At 55.1% G+C, this 7,490-nt stretch overlaps 1 protein-coding gene across 1 annotated transcript; it reads left to right on the top strand.

The window, feature by feature from the left end:
• The first annotated feature begins 857 nt into the window (after positions 1 to 857).
• On the top strand, positions 858 to 4,646 carry LOC100475571 (paraneoplastic antigen-like protein 8A). The gene is made up of 2 exons (XM_034638994.1): positions 858 to 1,169; positions 1,390 to 4,646. The coding sequence occupies exons 1-2, from the start codon at positions 858 to 860 to the stop codon at positions 2,896 to 2,898; spliced, it is 1,821 nt and encodes a 606-aa protein (XP_034494885.1). The 3' UTR covers positions 2,899 to 4,646.
• Positions 4,647 to 7,490: the final 2,844 nt, after the last annotated feature.

Genomic DNA, 7,490 nt, shown 5'->3' with positions numbered 1-7,490 from the left:
GGATCGATCACGCCCAAGTTCAGGGATGCAAGAGATGACAGCGGAACACGCATTTGGTTATTTGGTCTTGCAAAGGCCCCAATTCCAAAATGGAATCCAAATCACAGATTTTGGTTGAATGCTCAGGCCAAAATTGTACTTTGCTGCGTCTTTCATATGTGATATCCCCAAACCTTCAAAGTTCTGATCAGGAAGGTTTTATTGGTATTCCTTTTAGGGAGAAGAGGAAAGAGCTTGGCGAGCCCAAAGTGTCTGAGGCTGCGCAGCCAGTAAGCGCCATTGCTAGGTCCTGACAGCAAACAACAACTCAAACTGAGTCATTGAGAAGTGTTTCATTAACTATCAACAAAGGCGTGCGCCCGTGGGCAGCAACCGAGGAAATCAGTAAGGAGAGGTGAGGCACTATCCCAGGCTTGAAGGGCACGTGGGGCAGAAGGGGGGAGTTTCTAGAAGCTTCTGGATATTTCTGGAACCAGAGTAACTGCGGCCAAATGACAGAGCTGTCAGGAGCTGTCTAACCGTTTGGTTAGAGGAACTCAGAGGGGATTAAAGCCGCTCTTTCCTCTCGCCCTTAGATTTCTGGTGGCTCCCAGGAGTCCGGTGGGCTGAACCCAACAGAAAGGCAGATGGTAGGAGGGCTAGTTGGTCACCATCATAGAAGTCAGGGCATCCACCCCCCCCTCCCCAGTCCCCGAGGCCCACGTTGAATTGAAAAGAGTGGAAAGGATACGTCTGGAGGGAAAATCGGAGAATGCGTAGACCCTTTGCTCCGTGAGCTGCTGAACCGCACCCCCACCCCCTCTCTCCCACCGGGCTCCGCAGGCCCGAGGGCGCGTCGCCGGCGCAGGCCGGTTGCCATGGCGACCGCTGGAGCGGCGCGGCCGCAAGTGCGCAAGCGCGCGCTGCAAAGCCGGCCTCGGCTCCGCGCAGCTGCCGGGATCCGGGGGAGACGGCGCGTGACCCGCCGGGGCCGAAGCGGGGTCGGACGCTGGCTTCTCGGCCCCTTCCGCCGGGAGCGGCCGGCCTGGGTGGGCCGAGCCGGCGCCTGGCGAGCGGCTGCATCCCGGCGGCCTGTCCTCGGCGCGACCCGACCGGACGGCCGGGGGCGGGGCTGCCAGATCCCTGCCGGGCGAGCCCGGGCAGTGCCGAGCGCAGTTCGCAAGACACGTGTGAGCACCCGGGTCGGGGTTTGGGGAGGAGGGGCCTGGGAAAGGGCGAGGCTGCCTGCGGGCCCGCCGCGCAGGGGGCAGCCGAGACCTCTGAGCCTGGTCGTCTTCTGGGGAATCTGACCTCCCTCTCCTGTCACCTTGCAGGATTAATATCTGGGGACTGCGGCCACCCTCGTCCACCTTGTAGACTGTTGGGTGCACGTGGGATTAGAGCCGCTAGGTGTCCGCCACCATGGCCATGAACCTTCTGGAGGACTGGTGCCGGGGGATGGAAGTGGACATCCACAGGTCCCTGTTGGTCACGGGCATCCCCGAGGACTGTGGTCAAGCAGAAATTGAGGAGACTTTGAATGGGGTCCTCTCCCCGCTGGGCCCATACTTCGTGCTCAATAAGATTTTTCTGAGGGAGGAGAATGCCAAAGCCGCCCTCATTGAGGTCGGAGAGGGTGTGAATCTCAGGGCCATACCCAGGGAATTCCCAGGAAGGGGGGGCGTCTGGAGAGTGGTTTGTAGAGACCCCACCCAGGATGCTGAGTTTTTAAAAAATCTGAATGAATTCCTGGATGCCGAGGGGCGCACCTGGGAGGACGCGGTCCGCCTCCTCCAGCTCAGCCACCCCCCACGGCCCCAGAATCAGCCCCCAGAGAACTGGGCAGAAGCTCTGGGGGTGCTCCTGGGGGCAGTGGTGCAAATCGTCTTCTACACGGACGCCGAGATCCGCGGCCGCGAGGAAGCTAGGGCTCGAGAAGTGGCTGATGCCTGGGCAGTTTCAGAAGCCTCAGCCCCAGCAGTGCGGACGAAGGTCAAGAAGGCGCCAGGGCGGCCTGCCGAGGTAGGTTCAGCTTTGAAGATGGAGAATCCCGACGGCTGGAATGACCCGGAAAATGAAGGTGACCCCCCCAAACCCCTGGTTCGCCAGGCTGGAGCTAAAAGTCGCTCCAGGAGAAAGAAGCAGAAGAAACCCCCCAAGCAGGAGTCAGTGCTCTGGAAGAAGCCCAAAGGCCATCATTCCAACAGCTCAGCCTCCTTGGAGGATCCTGAGGCTGCTGGTGCTGAAAATATGGAGGTCTCAGAATCCATCAGGAGCAGCAGAAAGCCCTGTGTGAAGCAGGAGGAGTCGGCTTGGAAGAAGCCTGTGGCGACATGTGCCTGGAAGGCTCCCAGCAGCCCGTCCCATGATGCGGGGTCAGAAGCTGTGAGCCCTGGGGTCGCTTCCCAGTCAGACCAAGATGGTGGCCAGGAGGGCCCCCCAAAGAAGAAGGCCATGGGCTGGGCCTTGGGAAAGAGCCCTGCCTCCATGAGAAAGAAGAAGAAGGTGAGCTTGGGCCCTGTTTCGTACGTCCTTGTCGATTCAGAAGATGCCAAGAAGAAGCCAATGATTGCGAAGAAAGGGCCGGGTTCAAGAAGAGGTGGCTCAGGTCAGAAGGCCCTCCGAGGCCCCCAGCCGGTGGCGTTGCCAGCCTCAGCGTCTCGGGGCCCAAAGGCCAAGCCAGAAGGCTCTCCTCTTGCCTCCAGGGATCAGAATGACAACAGAAGTCTTTTGGGTTGTGCCGGCAAGCGGATGAGTGGGGAACTGGGGCAGGAGCGGCAGGTGCACGCCCAGGCGCTCAGGGGCGAGGCGGGCCAGGTGGTTCGTGAGGAGGAGCCCAGTGCAGCAGAGGGGGCGGATGACACACTAGTTGAGGTTTTAGAGGGCAGGAGCCCTGACCTCCCTCCTAGGAGCCCCTGAAGGCCAACCTTGGGGACACCTATGAGCGGGAGGTGGCAAAGCAAACCCCCCACCCCTCCTTCGTTGGTGAGTGTCGCTGTGGTAGCCTCAGGTCGTTCTGCCACTCCATCTGACCCAGCTCCGTTGATAAGAACTGAACCGTTTGGAGTAATAACATTGGTCCAGGTCGATGGCTTTGAGGGTGGAGTTTTCTGGAAGTCTGATTGTGGGATAGAGATGTTCAAGCACTTAAAAAACCCAAGGAAGTAAGAAAAAATTCCAAATGACACCTGCTTCCCTCTTGAGCTCTTCTAATTTATCCACAGAACCCAGAAAGCTTCGATTTGGGGGACCACCCATACCCGATGAGTTGAAAGAAGACCATGGAAGAAGTATCAGATGGGGAACAAAGTTTGTTTCCTTATTGAATGAACCCTGACTTTTGACTCTTAGGGACCCAGTTTGGAGAGATGGGACTCTCAGAGGAAAAGTGTGAGCTCTTAGGTGGGAGAGATTAAGGGAGGGGGGTGCACCTCTCTGCTCTTTTCTCTGCCAGGCCTGCTTTTGCCCTCCCCCTCGACTCCCCTGCAGAGGCTGGAGAGTCGCTAAGTAGACTGGGAAAATCCTAGAATATTCACTTTTCATACACACGCAGGGTTCCTGTTCATGTTCTGCCTTTCATCCTCATTGCCTGCTTCCTGGTGAGTGAGCCGACCTCTGCATGCAGGGCCTGGCATTTTCTCCCACCTTCTCTGTGTTTCACCCCCCGGGAAGTTAAGCGGAGATCTTCAGAGCGGACCTGCCTTCCTTGCCCCTTCCTGCTCTTCAGCTTCTCCCTCCAGTTAACTAGCCAGAGGGCAGGAAGGTCCCAAGAGTTCTGGGGGACAAGAATGTGCGCTCAGGCTTTGAAGTGTTTGAGTTGTAGGTTCTGTGAATAAAAATGGTACTTGGATTCCCATTTGGGGTCAGATGGTCTTAGGAGGCCTGTGGGGAGGAGGGGTGACTGGGAGGGAAGGACTCAGGCACTCCTGGCTTCCCAGCCCTAAGGCCATCCAGTGCCACCACATGAAGACATGAGGACACTTCTCACGTTATAGTAAGACAGAAAAATTCTGAAAAACTTGGTTGTTCATTTCTGTCCTCTGAGTAGACTAGCGTACCATGTGTCTTGTGTGTGTGTGTGTGTGTGTGTGTGTGTGTGTGTGTGTAGGGGGAGGGAGCGGGATACCCAATGCCAATGGTTCTCAAACAGTGTCCCGGGAGGCCCAAGGCATGCTCAAAGATGTAATCCAAATCTATTTTTTTCATGTCTTAAAAAAAACAAAAACTGGAACTTGAACACGTCTTAAGCCAAACCAGTCACCTAGGAGATGATCAGAATATTACCTTGGGTTCCTAAGTGAACTTGATTTTGTGCAGCTCTCCAGTGAGTTGTTTCTGCCATCTATTTGCATATAGGTAATCTTCTAGTAAGTGTGGCTGATGAGAGAGGTTGCAAGTGGGTGAGATTGCATCCTGCCCCTGCCCCGTGCTGTACCGCTCCGGAAGAAGTTTCCCTCTGTAATTCACACACTCCTGTTACACGCTGTGATTTTCAGCTGTATGATAGCACGTCGGTGTATTCACGTGGCGCCCAGTAATAATGTCGTCGTGTGGCGTTTCAGCCCTTTGATGTGTCCAGGGGCTCTCTTCTGACTTCAGTTTCTGTGCTTGGGAATGTGAACAGTTGTTAGATGTTGTTAGTAATTCCGCCTTGAAAATAAACGTCTTGTGACAATTTCAAAAACCTGGATGAGTCTTAACTGAAGACGCCGGGCGGGGTGGGGGGGGGGGAAGAAACCGGTTTCTGTTTGCAGCTCTTCCTCCCTATCCGTGCGCATCGAGGTCTTCCGTGGTTTTGTGCGAAACAATACCCGAGCGCGCTGGCCTCTTGAGGTGAGACCCTGGGACTCCCCAGCGCCCGGTTTCAAAATCGGGTCCATTAGGGCTTCATTGTGTTAACAGGTGGCCGCCATGATGGGTGGAGGGAAACATGTATGTTACAAAATAAAGTGTAGCAAATTAAGTATCTGTTGACACTCTTGTAGGTGAGGTCGTGGGTTATTTGAGAAGAGGGTCCCTTCAGTGAACAACACACACTGTCCTAGACTCCCAGCCTGGCACGAGCTGTTGTCAGTCCTGCAAGGATGGTCCGTTTTCCATGACAAGGTGCCTTTGGGGTGTCCTCTTTGCTCTGTGGTCTGCCACCAATGCGAGAGGATCTCCTGCAGATCTTGGGGTTTCTAGAAGTTTCGAAAACAGGTCACTGGTGACGAGAGTTCATCTGAAAATGTTATTTCGGTTTGAAAAACAGCTGGAAGAAGAAGACCCTTTCCTCCCCTCTTCTCAGACAAACAGGTTTTTCAGCTACAAATTCTGTTTTCTCCTGCCCAGCCCCCTCCCCTGAGAGGCCCTCCCCAACGGGGTGGCCACTGCATCAGTCACCTGGGGGCTTTGGTAAAAATGCCTTTCCTGGGCCCCACCTGCTGAGTCGGGATCCCTCAGATTGTTATCTTTACTGGGAACCTGTCTCTTCTGCTGTTTCTCCTGAGAATTCAACACACACATAGGTTGGAGGGAAGGAAGGATCCTCCAGGGCCAACATCGGGGTTTTCTGAAAGGTCTGTGGAGATGGTCAGGGAGGGAAGAGGCACAAGAGACTAACAGGGAAGCTGGCATTTGGGGACGGGAGTGAATGAGATGCCGGGGGAGAGGCACATAGAGACCCCAGTAATGGATTTATCGATTGCATGCTTTCCCTTTCTCCCCCTATGGAAAAGCCATATCTGGCCAGCATCTTTAAGTACCTCCCAAGATGTAGTCAGTCACTCCCTCTGGTTCGCCCAGGCTGGCAGTAGAGCCTGAAAGGCTGACTTGGCCGGAAGCTGGGAGGCAGGGAGAACACCCAGGGATGGGGCCTGGCGAGATGCCGGGAAATCAGCTGTCTGCAGGGAAGCCTCTCAGCCCCTCTCTGGAAGGGGGGCAGCATTCTGCTCAGGGCTGTGCTGGGAGCAAGGCCCCGCCGGTACCATTCTTCTGGGGGAGACTGGAGTGATGCCAGGAACTTCTGCGTTCACCACCCAAGGCCCCGAAGGCAGTGTCCCCGCCATCCGTGCGTTGAATCGGCCCCGAGGTGTTGGGCATGGACCCTGTGATGGCCAGGAACCAAAGTTTCCTGTATTCTGCTGGGAGCTAGCCGGCTCATACCGAGCTTCGTGATCCCGAAGGGGTGCCGAGTACTTTGCAGAAGTACGTGGGGGGAAAGGGTCCGGATGAGTGAGTGTGTGTGTGGGAGAGAGTGCCGGCTGTTTTATATAGTGGGCAGGGAGGGTCTCTGCAAGGAGGTGACCTCTAACACACCTGAAGGAGGTAAGGGAGTGAGACAGGCAGCCCATTGGTGGCACAGCATCCCGGGCAGAGGGAAGGGTCTGCACGAAGAATGCCTGGTGCTTTTGCGAAAAAAAGAAAAAGCGAGGAGGAGGCAGGTGTGGCCAGAGCAGAGGGGGAGCGAGGAGGAAATGAGGAGGTGAGGTCAGGGCCGTTTGGGAGGCTGATCGCGAGGGGCTTGTGGGCTTCGGAAAGGATGGACTTTGGCTTCAGTCTGAGTGAGTCGGGAGCTATGGGGGCTTCTGAGCAGAGGATCGTGACCAGACTTAGGTTTTCACAGGCTGCGGGGGGGCAGGGGGCGTGAGGCCACAGCTGGAAGCCCAGTGAGGAAGGAGGAGACCACAGTAGTGACAGTGGCCCAACCAGGGGCCCACGGGGGCTCTAGAAAGAGCTGTGCGGTACGTGCTGGATAGCAAATAGGTAAAGAATAAAGACGTAGGTTTATTATCCATTTATATTTGATAATCGGTGAGATGCACAAATCTTAAGTGACCTGTTGGATGAGTTTTGACAGGAAATGTACCGTCCGCACCATTTTTAAGTGTGCAGTTCAGGGGCATTGAGGACATCCACGTTGTCGTGCAGCCATCACCACCACCGTCCACACGACTCCCTTCATCTTGTAAAATGGAAGCTCTACAAATAACAATAATTCCTCATTCCCCCTCCTCCCAGGCCCTAGCAGCCACCATTCTCCCTTTTTTTTTTTTTTTTAGTGAGCTTTGTGCCCAACATGGGGCTCGAACTCACAACCCCAAGAACTAGAGTGGCATGCTCCGCCCACCAAGCCCGCCGGGCGCCCCACCGCCATCTACTGTCAATCTCATCCTGTAGGCTAGTCTGGACGCCTCCAATAAGTGACCTCCTACAGTGTGTGTCTTATTGTAACCAGCTTGCGTCACTGAGGATAATGTCCTCGAGGTTCATCTCTGTGGTAGCCTGGGTCCGAATCTCCTCCTTTTTTAAAGTTGAGTGACAGTCATCGTGTGGATATAGCACATTTCATTTATCTATTTATACACGCGTCCGTTGAGGGGCATTTAAGTTGCTTCCCCTTTTTGGCTGTTGCCAATCGAGCTGCTACGAACGTAGGCATACAAGTTAGCCTTTGGGTTCCTGCCTTGCGTTCTTCGGGGTATGTTCCTGGGTGTGGAACTGCTGGATCCTACGGTAATTCTCTTTTTATT

The sequence above is a fragment of the Ailuropoda melanoleuca genome, chromosome 12 (assembly GCF_002007445.2).
Source record: "Ailuropoda melanoleuca isolate Jingjing chromosome 12, ASM200744v2, whole genome shotgun sequence".
Classification (NCBI taxonomy): domain Eukaryota; kingdom Metazoa; phylum Chordata; class Mammalia; order Carnivora; family Ursidae; genus Ailuropoda; species Ailuropoda melanoleuca.
This window is presented reverse-complemented; position numbering and strand designations above follow the sequence as displayed.